Here is a 20,681-nt window from a genome sequence, read left to right as displayed (position 1 = left end):
CTCCAGAGGCGACAGGTTGAGAATGTCTGCCCCATTAAAAAGAAACCATCATCCCTTTATCTCTATTATGTCAGGTTAGAATTAATTTAGTTGCTGTGCTTCTGGCGGTAGGCCTTGGCGGCGTTGACCATGTTGGTCAGAGCAGCCTTGGTCTCGGCCCACTGGCGGGTCTTCAGACCACAGTCAGGGTTAACCCAGAGCTGGTCAACACGGAGGTACGAGAGCATCTCCTCGATGCGGTCCTTGATCTCCTGCTCGCTGGGGACACGAGGCGAGTGGATGTCGTAGACACCAGGTCCGATGTGACGGGGGTAGGCCTCATCGATGAAGACCTTGAGGAGCTTGGCGTCAGACTTGCTGTTCTCGATGGAGAGGACATCGGCGTCCAGCGCAGCAATGGCGTGGAAGAAGTCCTGGAACTCGGAGTAACAGAAGTGAGAGTGGATCTGAGTGCCGTCAGAGACACCAGCGGTGGCCAGACGGAATGCCTGGACGGCCCACGAGAGGTACTTCTTACGCTCCTCGCCGGCACGGAGAGGAAGACCCTCACGGAGAGCGGGCTCGTCGACCTGGATGACCTGGATACCAGCAGCCTCAAGGTCAACGACCTCGTCACGGAGGGCGAGAGCCAGCTGCTGAGCCTGGACGGACTGGTGGACGTCGTCACGAGGGAAAGACCACCGCAAGCAGGTGATCGGACCAGTAAGCATACCCTTCATGGGCTTCTTGGAGATCGAAGCGGCGTACTTGGACTCCTTGACGGTCATAGGGGCGGGGCGAGAAACGTCACCGACGATGATCGGCGGACGCACGCAACGAGATCCGTAAGACTGAACCCAGGCGTGGGTGGTGAAGACGTAGCCAGTAAGACGCTCACCAAAGTACTGGACCATGTCGTTACGCTCGGGCTCACCGTGGACGAAGACGTCCAGGTCGAGCTCCTCCTGGATCTTGATGACCTCCTGGATCTCCTTCTCGATGAAGGCCTCGTACTGCTCGGGGGTGATCTCACCCTTGGTGAACTTGTTACGCTGGATACGGATCTCCTTGGTCTGAGGGAAAGATCCGATGGTGGTGGTGGGGAACAGAGGCAGGTTGATCGTCTTGCCCTGCTCAGCGTGACGGGCGGGGAAGGGAGACTTGCGGTTGTGCTGCTCGTCAGTGACAGCAGCCTGTCTCTCCTTGACCTTGGGGTCGTTGGTGCGGGTAGACGAGGCACGAGACTGGACGGACTTGGCGTTGGCCTCGAGCTCCTCACGGACGGCAGCAGGGCCCTCGGTGACAGCCTTGGCGATCACGACAACTTCGCTGGTCTTCTCGACAGCAAAGCTGAACCACTCACGGACCTCAGGGTCGAGAGTCTTCTCACTAGCCAGAGTGTGAGGGACGTGGAGCAGAGAGCTGGAAGTGGCAACGACGACACGGTCCTTGCCAAGCTTCTGGACGGCCAGCTCGACCTTCTCGATGGCAGCCTTGAAGTTGGTCTTCCAGATGTTACGGCCGTCAACGACACCAGCAGAGAGGGTCTGGTTGGGGCCAAGGGCGGCGACGACAGTCTCAAATTGCTCAGGGTTACGGACAAGGTCAACGTGGATGGCGTGGAGGCTCTGGAGAGAAGAGAGGACGTCAATGTTGTGGACGATGTCACCGAAGTAGGTGGCCAAGGTCACACGGGGAGCCTTGTCACCGAGAGCACCGAGCTTCTCGTAAGCGGGCTTGAAGGCAACCTTGGACTTGGCAGGAAGGTCGAAGACGAGGACAGGCTCATCAATCTGGACATCCTCGACACCAGCCTCCTTGAGCTTGGCGAGGAGCTCAACGTACAAGGGGAGGAGCTTCTCGAGGTGGGAGATGGGGTCAACTGTCTGGCCACGGTCGGCCTTGGCGAGGGTCAGGAAAGAAACAGGTCCCAGGATGACGGGACGGGTGGTGATGCCAGCCTCCTTGGCCTCGAGGAACTCAACAACAGGCTTGGGGTTCTCAGCGAGCTTGTACTCCTGGGTGTCCTGGAGGGTAGGCTTGACGTAATGGTAGTTGGAGTCAAACCACTTGACCATTTCCTAGAGACTGTATTAGCACAACGATCTAGTATGAGAATCTCAAGGAAGAAATCGTACCAAGCTAGGAACATCAATGGCGTCCTGGCCATCCTTGGCGGGCTTCTGGAGACCACGACCCATGGCGAAGTACTCGTCAACGGGGTGAAGGTTATACTTGCTATACCTTTCGGGGATAACACCGAAGAGCTGGATGTGGTCGAGGACCTGGTCGTAGAAAGCGAAGTCGTTGCTGGGGATCACATCGACACCAGCGTTCTTCTGGATCTTCCAGTGCTCCTGACGGAGTCTCTTTCCCTCGGCCAAAAGCTCATCGCGAGAGATCTTGTCACCCCAGTAAGCCTCGGTGGCCTTCTTGAGGTCACGGAGTCTTCCCATACGGGGGAAACCGAGAACAGCGCTGTAAAGACACAACCAGTCAGTCTCTTGAAAAGCCATTGATCATCAGGGAAAGGAATTGGACGTACGATTGAACCATTCTGACTGATTTTGGAGGAGAAAAAAAGGGGAGACGGAGAGAATATGTGGTCAAAGGACGGAAGATAGTAGCCGTCACACAAACAAAAAGAGGATGCTGGATTCAGCCGCCTCTTCCTAACAAGACAAAAAAAAATATGAGGATGAGAGGGAAGATGGGATGGGAAGAAAAAGGAGAGAGAGAGAGAGAAAGAAAGAAGAGGAGCGAGAGAATAAATGCAAAAATAAGCGCCGGTCAAGGAGGGGAAGCGGGAGGGAAAAACATGCAGCGGGAGGGGCTGTACCTGTATTACCAATATCTCCATGGGGATAGGCTGTGTCTGACGTGTAATTTTCGTAATTCGTGGTATTAACAGCGGTCCTGACACCAGAAATGGCGTGATTTGCGTGTTTTTATGCCTGAGGCATTTATTACCCCTCCGTGATCGGCGATTGGCCCGTTCTCAGTCATGTGATTTGGCCGGTCCGTATTAAGTACGGAGTGTACAAAACTATGGAGTACTGGATGTGGAATTCGGAGTACAGACAAATGGAGAGAAAAGGACAAGAACTGGAAGCTTGCTTTGTATAGACTTTGTATAGATTATCAGCAAAGCAATAGGCTGGAAACGGCCAGAATCGACCGTACTTGTACTTCATCCAGCGTAGTTTCCGTATCAGTATACACACCCTCTTCCTTCCCAAAATGGACATCTTAAGACAGTCATCTCTTGCTCTGCCCATCATGACAATCCCTCGCTTTCTACCAATGCCATCACTTCACCATATCAGCCGCTACACTCACAATGGGCTTCCTCCTGTGTGGCCGGTTTCGAAAGCTTCGGAGATTCACTCCTCCCTCCGAGTGTTCGCCGTCTTCCTCTTTCACGCCAGCAGAGCCTTCTCCCCTGCGACATGACTACCAAGAGGGTATGACACCATCGGATTGCGTCTTTAACCATCCTAGCTTCTGACACCTTGATAGGACCCTCCTCAACCGAAGATCCACAACCTCCTGTTCAGAATGAGCACTCGTCGCACTCCTCAAATGGCTGGTCAGGCAGAATCCGCAGACGACTATCCTCTCGAGACTCCAAGCCATTGCATCTTATTCCAAAGCGAGCCGGTAGATCGACAGAAATATCGCTTCTTTCGCTATCCCGGAACTTGGACGCCCTTGCAGATCCGGTTGCTGCTGATGACGTTGGAAGCAGTTTGATGAGCGAGAAAGGATACGATAGCGATGCACAAGGCATATCGACCCCCGCGAATACCGGTCCTATCACGGATCGCTCCCCTACTGCAGCGAGTCTCGAGCGAGCTATGTCGTCACTGGAGAAGCCCTATCAGGATGCGGGAACGGGTTACACAAGCGGTCCGCCCCAGGAGCTGAGACCAGAAGATGAGCGACGCGAGATAAGCGATACACGTTCGGCACTGGCTCGTCCGGCTTATGTGCGTCACAGTCCGCAGCCACCCCGCTGTTCACCAGACATCGTAAAGGATGCGGCACACCGAGTCTCTAGTCCTCTTGCAAATGTGACCAACCTCTCCATCCACGACAAAGAGGCAGATACACCCAGACCCCTTTCCATATCTGAGCAATCAGTAAAGTCTGCAGCAACTGATCATGAGGTGCCATCACCTCTGGCGTCCATCAATGGTGGCCGTGGTCGATTCTACGCCACCGTGGCTCAACAAGGTCTCCAAGCCGCACAGGCATCCTATGCAAAATCGTCGGAGTCATTAGCTGCGAGAAATTCGGAGATTGCCATCGCGAAAAGACGACAGCGTCGAGGATCATCCGCAGAAGTCCGCTCGATTCACTTGGGTGACATGAACATCTCTAAGGCCCTGGCGTCCACTTCAGCATCCCCTCGCATTCTATCCCAGAATCCGTCTGTCGATGAGAATGGACAAAATAATAGGTATAGCATACGAAGCCTGTCGGATCAATATCATGATTGTATCGGCCAGCGAAGTGCAAACACACCATCTCTGGGTCAAAATGGATTGAATGGATTCGACTTCGGACTACCCCACAAGAGAGATGCGTCTTCGTTTTATTCGCCCAAGTCTAGTATTTCATCTGCCGGGATTCCCGCAGGCTATCGATATCCGAGTCTGACAGCGAACGCTAGCAGTCTTGGGTCTGAAAGAGGGCCTTCAGGTAGCGGATATGAGTACGCACCTGCAGCACAACCATACACAGACATGAGCGTAGTGATTGGTTCTAATGCTGCGGCCAGCGAAACCGGTGCTCAGACTGATGCATTAGCAAGCAAGTTCGTGGAGCAGTTTGGGATAAGTCCGCCGGTAGGATCGCCCCGGTCTGTTTCCAACGAAGTCCTACCGCCTCGCAAAATAAGTGTGGGCTGGATGTCTGGGGGCCGACGACTTGGGTACGGATATTCGTTAGTGGCAGAAGATGAGGTTGAGAGTCAAAAGTCCCCGGCCGATTCAAGCTCTCCTGAAGATAGCGAAAACAATAGCATGGTAAACGGAGAGACAAAGGGAGAGAATGCTGAGAACCAAGACCAGGACCCCGATGGGCAAGCCAACAAGGTGTCATCGGCACTTGGCGAGCCATCAATCTCGAACTGCGACTTACCAGGCTCCATGAATCCCCAGACACCCCGGCGTTGGTCTGGGGCAACTGCACTTGTGACAACAACAGATTCCAGTGAGTCGACAAACCGGGGCTCCACGGCTTCTTCCTTTTGGGAGTGGCTCACGAGCCGACGAATGAGTCAAGATGAAACAGGCGAAAAGGCTAATGAAAAGATCAATGGATCTGGGTCCGATCAAGGCCAAGCTCCAGAGATGGAAGAAGGCCCGAAGAGCTCTTCTAGGTTCAGGAACAGATACAGCGAGCTTTTCGATAGGGGTTCGAGAATGCGCTTCCCACCAGGTCCAAATACGAACCAATACAGTGCCACCGACGACGGTAATGAATCAGTCATACAGACGCCGTCGAATCTGAGCCAATTCGGCAGTCTCCCGAAGAAACGACCGAGCGTTAGGTTCAGGGTTCTCAATCGCAGCAAAAAGCGCAACATCAGCAGCAGCGCAGAGTTTCCCTCCGTCTTCCCCGTCAAGCGTTCGCTTTGGAGGCGCAACTCGGAAACTTCAGGTGTCCACGGCCGTTTAGTAGATCCAGGAGCAGGTCGATACCGTCACAAACGATCGGAACGATTGGGTCCAGATGGCGTTGACGACGACCACGAATCTCTGGAAATGCATTCGAATCCTGAGTGAGGCTTGGGCGTTGACGGAAGGCAAATTGGTCAGGCAACTTCGCAGCACTATGATGGTATTTGTTATTCTGTATATTAGGGCAAGGACAAGATGACGGTAAAAGTTGAATGTATGACCTACGTTGTTTGTATTATAGCACTATACGAATTCCCATGAACAAGATATTCATATGATCATACAGAAATGAATAGAAATAAACGCCAGCGCTTCAGGCTCCGAACCAAAAACCAACGCCACTCTCAAAGATAACGATGACCCCTCATTTCTTTTGCCGTTTAGTGCTCTTGTCACTTCCGTTACTCAAGACGCTCGCAGAACGCTTATGCGATGCGTCACCTGCCATACCATCGCCAGCCTCGGGACCTTCTACCGAAGGAGCAGCCGCTGCCAGATCCTTGCCATCATTGGCACCATCAGTCGACTCCGCCGGCGCAGCAGAAGCAAGCGAAGTATCATTATGATCAGACTCAGTCTTAACCTGCGGATTCTCCTTCTCGTTGGCTTCCTGCTCCTTACGTTCACGCTCTTCCTTCGCAGCTTCAAGGACACGGATCTCGCTCTCGACCTTTTCGCCCATCTTCCGCGCATCGAGGAGTGCGTTGACAGAGACGATGAGTCTTTCAAATTCTTTGCATAAGCGCTCGGTGGGCATAACGAGACGAGGCGGGACTTCGAGTTCCGCGAGCGCGGCGGCGAGTTTCTGGCTCTGCACGTTGGATTTGGCATGGGTGAGTTTCTGAGGACGGTCGCTGCGGAATTGCACGCTTGGTGTGAGGCGTTCGTGGTGCTGGACGCCGTATCTGGATTCTTCGGCTGCTGTGAGGGTCTTGAGGGGTTGTTGCTGGGGTTCCTTGTTTGCTGCGGCTGCTGCAGCAGCGGCGGCCTTCTTGGTTGCCGGTGCTGGTGCTTGACCAGGTGTTTCTGCGCGGCTGTCGCGGGCGCTGGCTGGGCCGGAGGTTGTGGGTGTTTGGCCTGCTGGGGAGGGGGCGGCAGCGCCTTCGGGGCCCAGGATGGACCGTCGCTTCTTGCTCTTGTCTGCTTGGAGGAGTGTGGAGAGGAGTTGGGAGAGGCCCTGGCTGGATTGGTACATGGCGGTGTTGCCGACGCTGATGGGGACTTCGAGTCTGGAGTAGAGTTCTCTGCGTTCGGCGATGAAGTTTTGTTCGTTGGCGGTAATGCGCTTTAGTTCTTCCAGGAGGATTCCTTCTTCGCGGACTTCGTCTGCCGTGCGGTTTAGTTGTAAGGCTGCGAGTTCTTTGCGGACGCGTTCCCGGTCGGGGTCGAATTTCAGCATCTTTTCGTGAAGTTCGAACTCGGTTCCGGACATTTCGGAGGGGGGATGTTCAAAGGCGAGCATCGTCGCGGCGATGTAGTAGTATCGCGCCTTCATCTGTTCCATCGTTCGATACCGTTTGGCTGGGACTAGGGCATTGGAATTTGCTTCTACGTCTATAGGTTGGGGTTGGAAATCGTAGCGGTCGGCGATAACAACCCAGCGTAGATCGTACTCCTCGGCCAAATCCATCAGGTAGTCTGTTTCTTGTCGTGGCCAGTCGTCATTTTTCAGATGTCTGTTGTATTCGTCGTCGTTATATCGCTTCGGAACCCGGGCTTTGACGTTGTATTTCACGAATGGGTATTCCTGTTCTCGTGGTTTCGGTACCCCTTCCTCTTCTTCCGGCTCTTTCTTCTCCTCTGGCTTCTCTGCCTCTGGGCCCTCTAATGCTGGTGCGTTTGTCGGGTCATGTTGCCGTTGCCAGTGACGCAGAACGAGTTCGTCGGATCGTGCGCCGTTCGTAAAAGGTGCCATGCTCCTGACGAGATGTCAGCCAGCACTCCAACATGAAACAATACAACCGGATTCCCGTATACACACCATGGTCGAACTCTCAACTTGCTCATCCATTTTGGTCGCCCTTTGTATCGGTTTTCGTTGATTGCGATCGGAGGTGCTCGTTCGCCGAGAAGCGCGTACAGTTCACGAGTGATACCCTCTGATATACCAATCAGCATGGATTATTTTGCCCGTCAGTAAGGTAAGCGAACCTGGTCTCTTTTCCACGACCTTCTGCTTCTTGTGAGGCCGGGGTTGCTGTTGCCCCTCTGCGGGCAGATCCAGCATGTCGCGAACATCGGCGGCGGCCATGATGGCGAACCACCGGAATGGATCAGGATATTATTTTATATTATCGACGCGTAAACTCACGTAGTAGTTGTTGGCGCTCAGAAATTCGCGACGGAGATGAGAGATGGACGATGGAGAATGTAGAACGATAACGGCAAAAAGTTCGAACGGAAGAGAGCGCAATGCCAAGACTGCCAGATCTCGCCGTCCGCATCTCCAAGCGTTGTCAACAATCAACACTCCGACGACTTGAACGCACTAGACACAAAATTGAGGATAGTCAAGAATTAACAATGGCTCCTTCAAGATCCTCCGCCTCATGGCTCTCATCTACTTTGGTCGTGTTGGCCATTATCTGTCTCTCCGTCCCCGCAAACGCTCTGTACTTCTACACGAGCGAGAAGCAGACCAAGTGTTTCTTCGAGGAGCTTCCTAAAGATACCCTGGTGGTTGGTATGTTGGCCTTCAATTGATTTTTGGGAAGATAGAGGGAATGGTATATTCTAATATATAACAGGTCACTTCAAAACCGAAGTCGCCAACCCGCAAGCCGGCAACACGTACTCTATCGATTCCAACGTGAAGATGCTCATCACCGTCGACGAGACCTTCGACAATGACCACCGAGTCGTTTCCAAGCGCGACAGTCACTCCGGCCGCTTCACTTTCTCCGCCGCCGACGCTGGTCAACACAAGATCTGTTTGACTCCCGATGGCAGCCATGTGTCCGGAGGCTGGCTCTCCGGTGGTGCGTCGGATGCGATCCGGGTTACGCTTGACATAGCCATTGGCGAGACGAGCAAGATCGAGACGGAGGACAAGGGCAAGATGCAGGATATTGTGCAGAAGGTCAAGGACTTGAACGGACGGTTGCATGATATTCGTCGGGAGCAGGTGTTCCAGCGGGTATGTTTCCCTTCAGTCCAACTGTCCTTATACAATGATTGTCGTGATGCTAATGGGGTATTTAGGAACGCGAGGCCGAATTCCGTGATCAATCCGAAGCTACCAACTCGCGTGTCGTCCGCTGGACCATGATTCAACTCGTTGTCTTGTCGGCTGCCTGCGCCTGGCAATTGTCGCATCTCCGGTCTTTCTTCATCAAGCAAAAGTTGACATGAGCGGATATGGTCACTGATTGTGTTCTGATATTATGTTTTACTTTATTCTTTACGAGCTGGTTGAATACGCTTAGGGGCAGCGGTGTTTATTAAAGCATATGACTGGTCAAATACTCTTAACTTGAACACAGAGGTCTGGTCTGATAATTCTTATTATATAGATGTTGAGATGGATTAACGACCGTTTCCGTTACACATTCCGAGTGCGTTGTTTTTCAGGACTAGCCTACAAATCCTGCTTGTAAACACCGGGATCACCGAGAGCCCCTAAAAGACACAACTTCTTATGTAGATCTAGTTTCCAGTGTCCGCATCTTCCTTGATCATATCCGACTCCTACTCCGCAATAGCATAGATGTTGGCCATGAGGTATCGCACAGCCAGAGTCCTGCATAGCTATGAGGGCCATGATTAACATGCACAGCCATATTGAGCATCGAAACCCTCGTTGAAAATTTTCAACATCGCAATCTCACATTCCACGCCCACCGCCATCATCACCCATCATGAACCCCACCTCCGCTCACAGAGGGTTTTCTTCCCTTCCCCAGGATTGCTGGGTCCTTATTCTCGAGTACCTTTCATTCAATGATTTGTTATCTGTTTCAACAACATGCAAGGCACTCCGCGCCTCATCGGAGCCACTTCTCTACTGCGAAATAAATTGGGACTGGGTGACACCACCTCTGCGACGCATTCTACGTCTTCTTCGAACCATAATTAGCAGGCCAGACTTAGCGCCGTCAGTGCGCTGTGTTAGTCTCCTGTCGTCAGTGTGCCCATGGTCCCAGCGCGAGTCCGGTCGGCGTCTGAGAGGGTGGGACTTGGACTCGGAAGGGCCTTGGACAGCGCCTCAGCACGACGTGAACTGGGTTGAAGAGCGACCTCTCTTCGGAGATGTGATCCAAAAGGGTGTCGATATCATTCATCGAGCCCAGTTCTCAGATACGGAAGAATGGATCCAGGCGCTCAACGACGGAGATGCTTATGCAACTGTGGCTATACTCCTCTCTCAACTCCCAGGAATCAAGACGCTTTACTTAGACTATTCCTTTGTCTGGATGGGTGGATATCCTGGATGAATGGTCAAGCACTCTCTTCTAACCAAGTCTGGAGAGCTAAACACGTTCGATTCCCTCCAGTCGGTCGACTACGGCGGAAATGTGCCTCCCCCTGAGCAGTGGGAAATACCTATGCGTGCACCAATGCCTGATGGATTTCCCCTCTGTTACAACCAAGACCAGTTTATCGGGTGGTTTTACCTGTCATATATTCAGCATCTGGCTATTTGGCTTCGAGATATCGTCGACCTCAGGACAAATCCGAGGTTAAATTTGGAAAACAGAACTGTGGACCTAAATTCGCTGGCGTTAGCTCGGTCAACAATTTCAGAGGAGGACGTCCTATTTCTGTTGACGCGCATTCCGAAACTGAGAAAACTTCATCTTGGTTCACTTGGTCTGGACTACTATCCCAGTGGATTCGGCGAGAGCCACCATGACGACTGGCATGAGGAGTTATGGGAACCTTTCCACGGGATCCTAAACAGATTCTGCAATCTACGAACCGCCGAGATTCCAGCAAACGTGCTCCTGGGATTTTGTGCCCGGGAAGCAGCTTTAAAACGAACCTGAGCGATGTCCTACCATCAACATTACGTGAGTTTATCATAAGGGATGATCTGGTTACCCTGGGAGAAACCGATTGGGAAGACCGCAGAATCTATGATCATGTACACGCTTTTCTTCCAAATTGGAGAACTGCAACTCCTCTTCTGCAGCAGATTACTCTTCGGTTGTGGAATGGGCATTATGAACAGATGTTTCTTGGAGACGAGAAGGAGTTGCAGGCGGCTTGTGAAGAGGCCGGTTTGCCTTTGAAAGTTACTACTGATAGTCTTTTATCTGCGCTATGGGCTAGAAATAATTTAGAATTACCTCTTTACTGATATGCATGGCAGTTTCCCATTATCGTTATTATCGTTCTATGAGAGTGTACTTCACCGAAAGTTTAGCTTGAAGTACTACCTGTCAATGTAAAATGCAATCACACATGTTGTTTCCGATCAGCTAGTAAAGCAATATATGCAGCACTGTTTATTAGTATAAATTACCGGGTGCCATTCCTTGATCATATTCATCGCTACTAAGTACCTCTGTGACAGTTCTTATGACGATTAATCAGAGCCCTAATAAAAAATAAATAATAAATAAAAAAATCTATCTACCGCCTCTCCAGGTGCTGATCTCCTAGCTATTGGATCGTCAACCTGATTCTCGTGTAAATCTGGTCTCAGGTTCGAGCGCACCAGATGTCAGGAGCCGCCGACTTGGAGCATCTGAGGTTGTTGTCAACATGCAAGAAGGTGAACTCGAACCCGTTCGACACGATACCATATGTGATTGCATTTCATTGACCGTCGCGCTTATGGATATGGTTCATCATTCCGAGATACGCGAGACACTCTACATATCTGGGGCTCATATTCTCCGTGCATTTCGCGTCAAGAACAATCAGTGACGTGCCCATTGATTGATCGTCGTGCCAGACAGTATAACTAGTTAGTCGACGCTACTGCTTAGTAACTCGGTTCGACTATCGTCGTTAAGGGGTAGCTCTAGGTCAGTATCCAGAGAGACTTTGAACGGGCTTTTCGGGGGATTGTGAGGCTGTTGAGATCTTATAAACGCGTATTCCCCTGAATACAATGTTCCATGATCACATTCAGCCTCTCGCTGAAGGTTTCGTCCGTTCAATCTTCATTATAGCCACCTTGTATATCTTCGAGGGCATGATCTGTGTGACAGGCAGACTGGTTAGAAGCTAATAATGCACAAATACATTTGAGAATCCCTCAAGCAACCTGTCACCACTTACTAAGTTTGTCCGGCACGGGGATCAGTTTATTATCAGGTTTAAGAAAGAGAGGACCATCGTAAGTTCTCGTCAATTGTAGCAATTGGAGCACTTCGTGGTATTCCAATGTATCGACAGGCAAATCTGCAGGAGACTCTAGCAGGTCGTGAATAAATGCATCATCTTCTTCCTCTCTCTGTGCCCACTCGTCTTCGCTCTCCCTTTCTCTCAGGGTCTTGAGGTATTCTTGAATCCTTTGGATGGTGAGAGCACGGGGTCAGCAATCACGCCATTTTGCTTGGGTAGGTCCATCTTTGTATGAATGTATTACCAAGAAATGACGAAACGTACAAGATGCTGCTGTCGGATAGAATGAGGCAGCAGACAGTTGCCTGTGCATCTTATACCTTGTTGACGTGGCTCTCAATTTCTGCCTAGTAGACTCATTTTACCATATGTTCAGACTGTATCTCTTCCATCAACCAACGACACTGCACAACCAGAATGTCTTTCATCGACAGAATGACGACTCGACTTCACAATATTGAAATGGGCTTCGCTGAACTAAAGCCCCTTATGGACAAACTCAGCTCCAACCGCAAACTCATACTACTGGAATTTGCAAAACCTTGTCCATCTCCATACTTCCTAGAAGCAAATACTGGACTAGCTCCCGGTGGGCAAATAGTGACAGATATCGAGATTATCAAAGGAGAGGCGCATGCTGAGCAGGAAGAGATCATGGAAATGGGGTTTGAGAGCCTTTATGGACTGAGCTACATCTACGCAGATGATCTAAAGGAAATTGAAATCATCGAGATTGCTAATATTTACGCTGACCTGCAAACTGTGCGTCGGAAGAGTGACCGGAATGACTATTACATCTTGATGTGTCGACAAGTCATCAGTCACTGGCTTTCTTGGGTTGAAGGGCAGAAGATGGGAGATGACCCGTTTGGGCCTTCTTTTACTTCGCGAGGGATCTATGAGAGGCTGGTCATTGACTTGGGACATACTTGGTAGCGCACGATCGTCTTGATATTGTTCATCTACTTGCTAGTATCTTGGGGCCCTTGAATGCAATTAATTCCGGTCAATGACTATGATGACCAATCGTAGAGATAGGTGGATGGGGGGCTCGACATCCTGCTCAACTCAATATCAAGCCCTGATATGAATCCTAACGAAAGCATCAGTCTATTGAACATTATCCGGAAACTGCCAGGTACTGGGGAGCAGGTATAGCGAAAGATTAAATAATGGAAATGGTTCCTATGCGGTACAGTACCGCGGCTGCTGTTTAAATTATGTGCAAAATCCGCTGTCTTTTGAACTTGGCCGATGGTAATACAAAGTAGCATTCCCTAATATTCAGGAGTCCGCCCACATTGACAAGGCTGAGAGGGCAATTTACAAAGCATAAAAGCATATGATTTGTGGACAAAGGGTATATCCCTGTAAGGCACTGCCGCCAAACTCAGCCTTCTCCTACACAGGAATGATATAAACCTCGAAAGCGACATGACAAGGAGAATCAAGAGTTCTTTGAGAATTAATATTCTGGCATGAGCGACAGTAAGTTCGAAATTGTCAGCTATGCCCTCTGAATTACCGGAGCCCTCACATACTTCGGGTTACGAGTCGATGGAAAGCAACAGACCCGAAGATATAGCGTTAATTTCAAGCCCTGGTTAGAATGATACCCCGACACTCATATGACCATCACAATAACACAATAAATCCAGGAAACGAAAACTTTCCAGACAGAACAGGAACAGAGACAGAATGTGACAATGACAGAACTATCAGTCATAATTCCCCACTGCCACAGAACCAAGAGGCTACTACCATCAGTCACGATGATGAGTCTCGTTTGAAGACTAAAAGTCAATTCCTGATGGGCAAAGACAATTGGATGTGGGAAATAGGTTCTTGGATTCTCAGCGCTGTCTGCGTGGTTTTAATGGTGGTCGTCCTTCTCAATTTTCAGGGGACAGCACTCTCTAAGTGGCACATGTCTATTGCGCCAAACACCGTGATATCAATCCTTGCCACAATATCAAAGACTAGCTTACTACTTCCAGTAGCTGAATGCATTAGTCAGTTGAAGTGGTTGCATTTCGACAAGGCCCGTAAGTTGAATGATATGGACTTGTACGACAGTGCAAGTCGTGGACCTATGGGTTCACTATTCTTCCTCTGGGAAGTACGCATAAATTTAGGAGCTCTGGGTGCAATTATCACCGTCATTTCCCTGGCGCTCGATCCCTTTGCACAGCAATTGGTGTCCTTCCCAAGTCGTCAGGCTCCGATGGGAGAAAACAGCGCGTCTTTCAGGATCACGCAGGCTTATGATTCAGGGGCATACCATAACCCGCAAAATAGCATAGAGGGTGAGTCTCCATATATCTCCCAAGTTAGTATTGTACGAGCTGACAGTGGAAAAGGGTTCACCGACTTTGGCATGCAGGGATCCATCTTCAGCGGGCTTTTTGATGGCCTTCCACCGCGTGCATTTGAGTGTCCAACCTCAAACTGCACATGGTCAGATACCTACAGCAATCTCTCGCTGGGAGTCGTTGGCCAGTGTGATAATGTCACTAAGTCAGTCGATAATAGTTGCCAAGATTTCCCCAACACACGGTCAACAGTTTGCAATATCACCACCCCTGGAGGTTTTCAGTTCAATTCATTAAAACTTCATCAAAGTGCTATTTTTCGGTTCACTTGTCTAAACACGACTACACATACCACCGCCCCTAAGCTCGACACAGAGCTTACCAGCTTCGCCGTATGGCGACCGTTGGTGATCGGAGACCTGGAAAATTTCGAAGTAATCGAGTGTCGGCTGAGTCTTGCCGGCTACTTATACAGTGATATAACGGTCAAGCAAAATATTCTCAACATACAGAAAGAGGTGCCCATCCCATTAGAACTTGTCAGGACACCCAATTCGAAATTGAACTACTTCAAACCAACAAGCGACCAGTTCCCACCGGGGCTATACTTCAAAGTGCATGGTGCAGATATAGCAAAAACCGCTTAGCTTTTAAGGCAGATTTTTAATGCAGAATTAATATACCCCACTGGCAAGGAGGACGGAGTCGTGCCAGACGTCTTGTCCAAGGGGAATTTATCTCTGATCACTGAAAACATCGCCCGCGGCATGACAGAACACATCCGAACCGGACCCAACAGCACCATTTCCAACGGAGTAGCGTACCAAAATGAGACATATATCCATGTGAAATGGCCCTGGGTAATCTTGCCGATAACAGTTGTCGCTGGGGCAGGAGTTTTCCTCGCGTGCTCTATTGGTCTCAATTCTCGACGCAAGGCCGCTCTGTGGAAGTCTTCCAGTGTGGCCTTGTTATTACATTCGGTGGAGGGTTCAGCAGAAGATGGATTCCATTCGCGGGATATCCCCCGTGCTGAAATGGATGCTTTAGCGGAGAAGATGCGTGTCTTGCGGGGTGATAACATGGGATTCAGGCGCGAAGATTAAATGAAGATTGGGACTGGGTGACGTGTGCGGGTGCGAGGATGTGTATCAACCAGATTTGACTCTATATATAGTCAGTCAACTGCTTGTGGATACAAATTGACCGTCCGCATCCCAGTTGGGTATAAACCAACCACTCTATAACTACACATCTTGTGCTTCACCGGTCATTGATAAAGCATATTTTGATTAGCCAAAGGTAATCCGCCTTTGCAAAGGATAACAAGACTCGGACATGTGCTGTCGATCTATGACCTGGCCCCACCACACGTTCTCGAAACCCCTTGTCTCTTGCTCCGCCCATATCTCTTCCAGCAAGGGGATGGTGGTGCTGAACATATGATATCTCGTCCGCTCATTCCAAACAGAGCAGAAGTTCAGAATCTTCCTGCGCAATGATCGATCTCTCAGCTCGCAGCCCGCAAAGAACAGCGGCAACAAGGCCTGTCTGGAGACCATGCTTTCATCGCGACACGCAACTATGTGGTCCACAATGGCTCTTGCACGATGCAAAATGTGCATTGGGATACTGCTGCCAGGCTCCCAATGGAACACCCGGTATATGTATAAAAGAAGACCATTTCGCCATGCCTCGGAACAATGCATGCCATCTTCGTCGTGAAAGGCGGTCGCAGGGGAGATATGATGCCAGAACTCAAGTGCCTGCTCGAGTTCTAAGATTATGTTGGTGTCGAATGTGACTTACTGCATTGAGGATGATTTCCGCTTTTCTGCACTCAGGCGTGCCAGCTGCATGACGATCTTGACGAGACTGGCTGGACACCCGCAGAGTCCGAAATAATCCCATTCTCGATCGCTCTGATTTGACAGGACAGCTTCGCAGTATGCGTACGGGAACACGCAGTCTTCCCTCGATACTAGACTGGTGATTGCATCCCACCTAGACAGTCAGCTAGAATCTCAGGGACAAGCATGGGCTTATTGGTGGTACCATGTAAGCATTCCTACTTGAACCTCTGCCCGAGCAGACGTGGCCAATCCTTGGATACCACCGCAAGCTTCTAGAACACCATAAGCCCCGACCAGATGCGTGTTCCAATTTCCCAGGGAAGACTGGGTTTCCTAATAAACACCGTTAGCTTGGATTAGACCAAGCACATGGAAGTGACTAACATCCAAAGAGAACAGAATGATAATTGTGTCCAGCATGAAATAACCATCTCTCGGATTACTGTACATGTTAAGGCTCTCGCGGAGCAGTTGAATTGCCGCATGGCGATGATTCTGGGTGGATGTACTTTTAATGTGATGACTCGCCAGTCCCATCACTGCGTGGACCAGAAATATGGGCTCCGCGTCGAGGTCTGTGGTATTGAAACGGGTTGATCCGCTGGTCGGTTGTCAATGGGATCTTGCAAAACTCCCTGTTATCTAGCATTGTTCAGTCATGATGGTAAAACAGAGGCGCAGAATGAGCATACATCTATTGAGGACAGGTTTGAAACGTTCAGAAAGGTCATTGTACAGTATCGTCGGTGGTACAGAGGCAGGAGGGTCCCCCGCCACGGGACTTGACCCTAGAATAGCAACTTGGCTCGAATTTTTATTAGAGAGGCTACCATTAGAATCCGAACTTGCCTGGCAGTCAGTAATAGGTTCAATAGATGAAGAAACTCTTGGGTCCTCTGCAATAAACACAAATTGCGATGCATCTCCCAATGCTCCCCGCTTGGTCTTACGCGCCGTTGACCTTCTCACAGGCTTCCTGGACAGAGAAAACCCCGGCTTCCAAGATAGCTGCCTTTTCGACATTCTGGAGATAGATACCTAGCTAGGTATTTCCTGATTGGTAATAATATCCGCATTGAAGTTGTATCAATGCAGAGCACTTTCAACAACCCAAAGAGACGCAAGGATTAGATAATAAAGCCACTTGTCTTTAACTAACGTAGTCCACGGGCGAACCGACACAGCCGAGCCGCGGACTACGTTAGTTACTTCGACTTGCTTTTTCTGGCCTCCTGCCTAATTCGGATAGTTACCTCTTTAGTACTAGTGTATCATGCAAGTAGTAGATTTCAATGAATGTTGGGAAAGGTCACAAGTCAAAAGGAGGCTCTTTCACTAATATTCTGCTATTTCTATGACTACGACTCTCCTCGTGTTTCCCGGACAAGTCTGTAGCAGTTTATGCTCTGTTCTGTCGAGAGATTGAGCGAGAATGGATGTCTCTACAGCGAACCGTGAACACGAGGCTATTGTAATGGACAGGCTGAAGGGACCGGGCCCTCCCACTGAAGGTTTGCTTGCACACAAATGTCTCGAAATGGTTTAACTGATTATAAACAGGGCCATGCCATGATCTAGACACGGTGATTGTCGCTTGGAATGGACCGGACGATCCTCAAGATCCCTTCAATTGGCCCCTCCGGAAGAAATGGTGGGCAACTGGACTAGGCCTCCTTGCGAGTTATGTCTGTTCGATGAACGGGACCATCATTGCCGTTGCCCACCAAGCCATCCGCGAGGAATTCCACATCTCAGATGCAGCGTTCCCTCATTCCTACTGGCCAACCACGTCATGGGGAATCGGGGCTGCGCTGATTCCACTTTTCTTGTTTCCTGTCATGGAGGACTTTGGCGTTCGACCCGTCGTTCTGGGCACATATTTCGTCTTCGTTTGTTTCCTTATTCCAGTCGGTCTGGCGCACAACTTTGCAACCCTGATCGTGATTCGATTCTTTAGTGGTGGGTGTGTGCCGATTATGAGCGATGCTGTCGCTAGTATCGTGTCGAATGTTTTTCAAGGAAATCGAGCCCGGAGTGTGCCGATATGTCTTTATGTGACAATATATCTCGGTTCGACCAGCATAGGCCCAGTAATCGGGTCCTCAATACTTCAATTCCTTTCTTGGCGCTGGATTGGCTATATCGAACTCATCTGGACCGCCGCCCTATATCCTATTCTCGTCTTCGGTCTTCCTGAGACTCGCGGGTCGGCTATTCTGTTCGCCAGGACCAAACGACTGCGCCAAGAGGGGAAGAAGGCGTACACAAAAGAGGAGCTTGAACATAAACCACTGCATCAGGTGATGATAAAGAGCGTGCAACGGCCTCTGTACATGTTATGTACAGAACATGTCGTGATTGTTGCCGCTCTTTGGGCTGCCTATAGCCTTGGCATCATTTACCTCTTCACCCAGTCAGTCGAGCAAGTGTACCGAAAACTCTATGGTTGGAATGCCGTCCAGGCAGGATATGTCCAAGCTGCGATTGTTATTGGGGAAATTCTCGGCGGCGGACTGTGCATTTCCACAAATCACTGGTACTACGCTTCTGCTGCCCGGAATACCGAAGCTCCCGATACACCAATTCCTGAGGCCAGACTGTATCCATCGATTATTGGAGGATTCTTCGGTGTCACCGGCGGGATGTTTATATACGGATGGACCGCATACCCTTTCATTCATTGGATCGCACCCACAGTCGGCCTAGCCATGGTGGGGCTTGGAACGACTGCTGTCATTGTAGGCATTGCCGACTATCTTGTCGATGCATACAGCAAGTATGCGGCGAGCGCTCTCGGGGCCGTCGGTCTAGCCGAGAATATCTCCATTGCATTTCTCCCTCTGGCTGCGACAGCCATGTACACAGATCTTGGATTGCAATGGGCGAGTTCCCTTCTTGCATTCCTGTCATTAGTGCTCGTCGCTATGCCGTTCTTAGTCCTCAAATGGGGCAAAGAGATTCGATCGCGCAGTCCGTTTATGAAAGAGGCCATTATCGACCGTCGACGAGACGTCGCAGCTAGTGTATGAGTCTGTCGTCACTTGAATACACCGTATTCAATTTAATATCCTTCAAAATCCAAGAATGCTTGTTATTACCGTAGAGAAGTTGAGAAAAGTACAATTTCTGGATATAGTAGCAATTATGATGTAGAGACTTGCAGCCGGGGGTTGCTGGCAGGAACCTCATCCCTGTCTGAACTAAGATTGTTGCATATATTTGTGACAGTGTTGTGGCTACAATGAGGCAGCCAGAAAAGGTAATCATTAACTAGGTCAAGTTGATGGCCTTGCTGGCCAGGCTCTTAAGTATTGAGCCGTCTAGCTGCCTAAACTTTGCCGGGTATCGGGTTGCGGACAATATAGAATTCAACATGCCTCCAAAGTATGGTGCAAGTTTCCTCATCACCTTCAAGATACCCATCATCTATGACGCCGGAAGCGTCTAAATGTCAAATGCCACATTGTCGCCAGTCTAAAGCAGCATGAGTGGCTTGCCCATTTTGACAAAGAGGTAAAAGGATGTAAGCGCAAACATTGTTGCTGATGTTTCATGCTTTCAGGCTATACTATGCAACTGTGATTGCATAACCTGATACTGTTGCATATCACATGTAATCACTGTATAGTATACACCAGGACAACGCATATCATCCCATTCGCGATGCTACACGGCATCAGGTACTGATCACTGATGTACATGTACTGCTTCAGCTCAGAAGCAGCAAAGAGGAACACTCAGTGGCTCGGCGAGCTGAGAAATGCGTTCCTTTGCGGCTCCATGGTCCTTGTATCCAACTTTACATATGGGCAAGTCAAAGATATGCTCTTCTGCAAGATCAAAACAGCCAACTCCCAGATGGTAAGTATCCCTTGGATGGGAAAATATTGATCCTCCCAAGAAAATCCTCAATAGAAAATGTAACGATGCAGGCTCTGGCACTTTCTAGCAAATTTCCACAGTAATCAGCAACAAGATTGATCTCGGTGACCATTTCTTTAGCACGCTCGTTGAGAAGAGCAAGCCGCTGATCCGACACAACTCTCGGAGACATGTCCCGCGGAGGGGTCTGACATGGTACAGAAAATGAAAGGAGTAGGAAGCCCTCTATATTATTTTCTACCAGACAATACTGCATAACTTTGGGCAGGACAAGGCAGGTGCATTCAACTCAGTTGGGGAACTGCAAAATTGATCAGGATCCGGCCTATCCGATCCAACTCTCACACCATTTGATCTTTAATTCTCCAAAGGATTAATAGTGGAGCATTGGCTCCATCTACTGTGGCTACTTTGGAAGCTGGAAGAGATACTGTGCTATGTAACACCATACCCTGATCCTTGTATTTCTGCACAGCTTCCTCTACTTCTGATGGCTGTGACAGATCAATGTGTATAACATTCATGATTTTCCATCAGTTGAGGTTGTAGAGATATAATGTGATTGTGATTGTCATTCATATATCACTCAATCCTTTACCAGGGCTTCTCCCACCTGTCACGAACTCATTAGCTCGACCATCGGCCATTAGCAGTTGGCCATTGAACATCATATG

At 49.8% G+C, this 20,681-nt stretch overlaps 9 protein-coding genes across 9 annotated transcripts; 6 read left to right on the top strand and 3 right to left on the bottom strand.

Annotated features, from left to right (window-relative positions):
* Window positions 1-86: 86 nt before the first annotated feature.
* ASPGLDRAFT_32765 (5-methyltetrahydropteroyltriglutamate--homocysteine S-methyltransferase) lies at window positions 87-2,535 on the bottom strand (the record flags this gene model as incomplete). Its single annotated transcript, XM_022544219.1, has 3 exons — window positions 87-2,060; window positions 2,118-2,457; window positions 2,525-2,535. The coding sequence occupies 3 exons, from the start codon at window positions 2,533-2,535 to the stop codon at window positions 87-89; spliced, it is 2,325 nt and encodes a 774-aa protein (XP_022403720.1).
* Window positions 2,536-3,496: 961 nt separating this feature from the next.
* On the top strand, window positions 3,497-5,927 carry ASPGLDRAFT_1118292 (uncharacterized protein). The gene is made up of 2 exons (XM_022539594.1): window positions 3,497-5,763; window positions 5,817-5,927. Exons 1-2 carry the CDS (start codon window positions 3,732-3,734, stop codon window positions 5,822-5,824), a joined length of 2,040 nt encoding a protein of 679 aa, XP_022403719.1. The 5' UTR covers window positions 3,497-3,731; the 3' UTR covers window positions 5,825-5,927.
* Window positions 5,793-8,024, bottom strand: ASPGLDRAFT_43503 (SANT/Myb-like DNA-binding domain-containing protein). The gene is made up of 3 exons (XM_022545829.1): window positions 7,818-8,024; window positions 7,648-7,765; window positions 5,793-7,585 (listed from the first exon to the last, which is right to left on the bottom strand). The coding sequence occupies exons 1-3, from the start codon at window positions 7,915-7,917 to the stop codon at window positions 6,031-6,033; spliced, it is 1,773 nt and encodes a 590-aa protein (XP_022403718.1). The 5' UTR covers window positions 7,918-8,024; the 3' UTR covers window positions 5,793-6,030.
* Window positions 8,025-8,189: 165 nt separating this feature from the next.
* ASPGLDRAFT_64310 (emp24/gp25L/p24 family protein) lies at window positions 8,190-9,017 on the top strand (the record flags this gene model as incomplete). The annotated part of the gene is made up of 3 exons (XM_022548756.1): window positions 8,190-8,349; window positions 8,414-8,802; window positions 8,868-9,017. 3 exons carry the CDS (start codon window positions 8,190-8,192, stop codon window positions 9,015-9,017), a joined length of 699 nt encoding a protein of 232 aa, XP_022403717.1.
* Window positions 9,018-9,523: 506 nt separating this feature from the next.
* Window positions 9,524-11,083, top strand: ASPGLDRAFT_72371 (F-box protein; the record flags this gene model as incomplete). The annotated part of the gene is made up of 3 exons (XM_022549611.1): window positions 9,524-10,072; window positions 10,109-10,603; window positions 10,681-11,083. 3 exons carry the CDS (start codon window positions 9,524-9,526, stop codon window positions 10,963-10,965), a joined length of 1,329 nt encoding a protein of 442 aa, XP_022403716.1. The 3' UTR covers window positions 10,966-11,083.
* A 1,294-nt stretch (window positions 11,084-12,377) lies between these two features.
* ASPGLDRAFT_23078 (uncharacterized protein) lies at window positions 12,378-12,896 on the top strand (the record flags this gene model as incomplete). The annotated part of the gene is made up of 1 exon (XM_022543241.1): window positions 12,378-12,896. The coding sequence occupies one exon, from the start codon at window positions 12,378-12,380 to the stop codon at window positions 12,894-12,896; it is 519 nt and encodes a 172-aa protein (XP_022403715.1).
* Window positions 12,897-13,438: 542 nt separating this feature from the next.
* On the top strand, window positions 13,439-15,570 carry ASPGLDRAFT_1508667 (DUF3176 domain-containing protein; the record flags this gene model as incomplete). The annotated part of the gene is made up of 4 exons (XM_022542195.1): window positions 13,439-13,448; window positions 13,619-14,266; window positions 14,321-14,886; window positions 14,920-15,570. The coding sequence occupies 4 exons, from the start codon at window positions 13,439-13,441 to the stop codon at window positions 15,376-15,378; spliced, it is 1,683 nt and encodes a 560-aa protein (XP_022403714.1). The 3' UTR covers window positions 15,379-15,570.
* On the bottom strand, window positions 15,565-17,118 carry ASPGLDRAFT_72370 (uncharacterized protein; the record flags this gene model as incomplete). Its single annotated transcript, XM_022549610.1, has 5 exons — window positions 16,818-17,118; window positions 16,510-16,767; window positions 16,328-16,458; window positions 16,113-16,276; window positions 15,565-16,076 (listed from the first exon to the last, which is right to left on the bottom strand). Exons 2-5 carry the CDS (start codon window positions 16,660-16,662, stop codon window positions 15,565-15,567), a joined length of 960 nt encoding a protein of 319 aa, XP_022403713.1. The 5' UTR covers window positions 16,663-16,767; window positions 16,818-17,118.
* Window positions 17,119-17,557: 439 nt separating this feature from the next.
* ASPGLDRAFT_32759 (putative MFS multidrug transporter) lies at window positions 17,558-19,154 on the top strand (the record flags this gene model as incomplete). Its single annotated transcript, XM_022544218.1, has 2 exons — window positions 17,558-17,636; window positions 17,686-19,154. The coding sequence occupies 2 exons, from the start codon at window positions 17,558-17,560 to the stop codon at window positions 19,152-19,154; spliced, it is 1,548 nt and encodes a 515-aa protein (XP_022403712.1).
* Window positions 19,155-20,681: the final 1,527 nt, after the last annotated feature.

Source organism: Aspergillus glaucus (genome assembly GCF_001890805.1).
Source record: "Aspergillus glaucus CBS 516.65 unplaced genomic scaffold ASPGLscaffold_4, whole genome shotgun sequence".
Lineage (NCBI taxonomy): Eukaryota > Fungi > Ascomycota > Eurotiomycetes > Eurotiales > Aspergillaceae > Aspergillus > Aspergillus glaucus.
Note: the sequence above shows the minus strand (reverse complement) of the source record. Positions and strands in the feature narration are given on the sequence as shown.

Coding starts and splice junctions, on each gene's coding strand:
- ASPGLDRAFT_1118292 (XM_022539594.1), top strand. CDS start 3,732: ATGAGCGAGAAAGGATACGATAGCGATGCACAAGGCATATCGACCCCC.
- ASPGLDRAFT_43503 (XM_022545829.1), bottom strand. CDS start 7,917: ATGGCCGCCGCCGATGTTCGCGACATGCTGGATCTGCCCGCAGAGGGG. Junction 7,766..7,817: donor GGTCGTGGAAAAGAGACCAG/GTTCGCTTACCT, acceptor TTGGTATATCAG/AGGGTATCACTCGTGAACTG. Junction 7,586..7,647: donor AAGTTGAGAGTTCGACCATG/GTGTGTATACGG, acceptor ACATCTCGTCAG/GAGCATGGCACCTTTTACGA.